Source organism: Phytophthora parasitica (assembly GCF_000247585.1).
Source record: "Phytophthora parasitica INRA-310 unplaced genomic scaffold supercont2.81, whole genome shotgun sequence".
Taxonomy (NCBI): domain Eukaryota; phylum Oomycota; class Peronosporomycetes; order Peronosporales; family Peronosporaceae; genus Phytophthora; species Phytophthora nicotianae.
Genome location: NW_008649067.1, coordinates 200791 through 202884, shown reverse-complemented (window position 1 = coordinate 202884; position 2094 = coordinate 200791). Strand labels below are relative to the sequence as shown.

Below are 2094 nucleotides of genomic sequence, written 5' to 3'. Positions count from 1 at the left end.
GCGTTGCCTTGCTTCAGCGCGAAAGTGCCTCCTGACCGGCCCTTGAGCATAGCGACAAGATACGGATTATTCACCGTGGGAGTGTTCGAACAAAACTTGTCAGCACAGCCAAAGAGACCGTCTTCGAGGTCAGCCATGATCCACGGACCGGTGCCCTCGCCGTAGCCCCACATGGTGCTATTGCCAATGTAAATCGCCTCCATCGTACCGGGACCGTCGTCCTTGTTATTGGTTTCGGCGTTGCCATAGTCAAAGCAGCAGCCAGAGTTATAGTGCGTACCATCAGCCACCATATAGATAGCTTCAGCGTCGTCTCCAGTAGCAATACCCGTTGTCTTGTCATTGCGGTAGCCGATGCCATCTTCGACCCAGATACCGTACGCCTTGTTTCTACCGATCGTGACTGGAAGACGGTCAGCCCGGGCAGGGCTGTCAGGCTGGTTCTTGGCTCCTCCGGCGGGGGCAGACGTTAGGTGGTTGCCCTTACCAGACTGGTCGTAGATTATCGAGATCACGCAGGTAGTGCCCTTGCAGAATGCATCCTGAGCGGCAGCGTCGGCGGTTCCACCTGGGGACAGCGGGGCAATGTCTAGTGTCTTCGAGTCCGAAGCGCGCTGGACTTGATACAAACCGTCCTTGTACGCATCTAGCAAAGCGCGAACGGTACTGTGAGCAGCGACGCACGGCGTGTTGGCTCCATTGTAGATATCACAGGGGCCAGCATTGGTGGATCCGAGGAGAGCAACAGCGACCAAGGTGAAACCGCGCAGCATTGTTGGAAGGTGTGCTGGGGAGGGATACTTCAAGAAGCTTGTGGCGGAGGTGGCCAGATCAAGAATGTGTTGCAGCTGCCGTACATGTATCTGGTCTTCTAGAAGAGGTTAGCTCCAATGCTGCTGGCATATATTCAGAAACTCGCTCCGTTTCCCAGGTTCATTCTGCATGAAGATAACGATTGCAAGCTTTGCTGTGGGGACCGGCTCAAGTTGTGCACAGGATGGTGAGTCAGCATCGTAAATTAAGCTGATACCAACATTACAAGCTGTAGAGTATCCGCTACATATTGATGCCTACGGTATTAATTTCGAATAGACTATTCGAAAAACTACTTTGTCGCCAGGAAGATCTTGGTGCTGAGGTGGCAGCTGGAAGGGTGCTAGACTGGAACTATTGCGTTCCCGAACATTTTGACGGCGGTATGAACACACCAAACGCCCTGAGAGTGTGTCTGCGAAAATGGCTGCGCGGTGTCTGAGGATACCTCGTTAATATAACTGGTGTTTAGCGCAACAGCGTGGGAGTTAAAGAGAGCTATGGACAAGTTCTGTTTAGATAACAGTGCTTGAAATGCCAGTTACGTGCACCCGACCAGTTTGTGCCACTTAATTTAGCCAATCAGAGCTCCATCTTTTTTAGTTCTCGATTTCTATTGGCAGTTGCAATTGTGATAAAACATGGATAAAGGCTACATGAATTTGCTCTCTTACAACATTCTAAACAGCAGGAAACTGGTCACCCCGTTAAAATGAGGACATTTTCTAAGCGGAGCCATCTGTGCCCCCAAATCGTGCAGCATTGACAGCGTTTTGTGCATCGAATTGTCCGAAAAGAGCGCTTTTTATGACTGATTTTATCGCTGAAAATTGATATCTCAGTGAAAAGTTATGTTGATACAAATTTAAGAGGCACAATACTGGCACACTACCTTAATTGTACTTCCATGTGCAATTCAAAGTCGAGATTATTTATCGACCACGCTTCAAGAACACAAGTACACTGGCTCCATATTACTAAACACATCGAAAATCAATTCATTTGACTTTGAGTTCTATAACCGCGATCACATCTAGCACCTTCAGGGTATCGTATGCACAAAAGGTGATATAGGCTCCGACAATTTGAGTTTCTGCTGACCATTCCCGTCAAAATTGTTTGGCTCGAGCCAACGCTGATACGCATCCTTCAACCCGCCAATCCAGTTGCCATCAGTGATCGAGAACCAAGTCGTGTCGCGGTTGCGGCCTTTGTAGACGATCGCTTGGCGAAACAGTCCTTCGTATGTGAACCCGAACCGAGTTGCAGCATTGCGAGACG

The 2094-nt window shown here is 49.3% G+C and overlaps 1 protein-coding gene across 1 annotated transcript; it reads right to left on the bottom strand.

The window, feature by feature from the left end:
- Positions 1-13: 13 nt before the first annotated feature.
- PPTG_18202 (hypothetical protein) lies at positions 14-787 on the bottom strand (the record flags this gene model as incomplete). The annotated part of the gene is made up of 2 exons (XM_008916314.1): positions 64-787; positions 14-41 (listed from the first exon to the last, which is right to left on the bottom strand). Exons 1-2 carry the CDS (start codon positions 771-773, stop codon positions 14-16), a joined length of 738 nt encoding a protein of 245 aa, XP_008914562.1. The 5' UTR covers positions 774-787.
- Between the last annotated feature and the right edge of the window lie 1307 nt (positions 788-2094).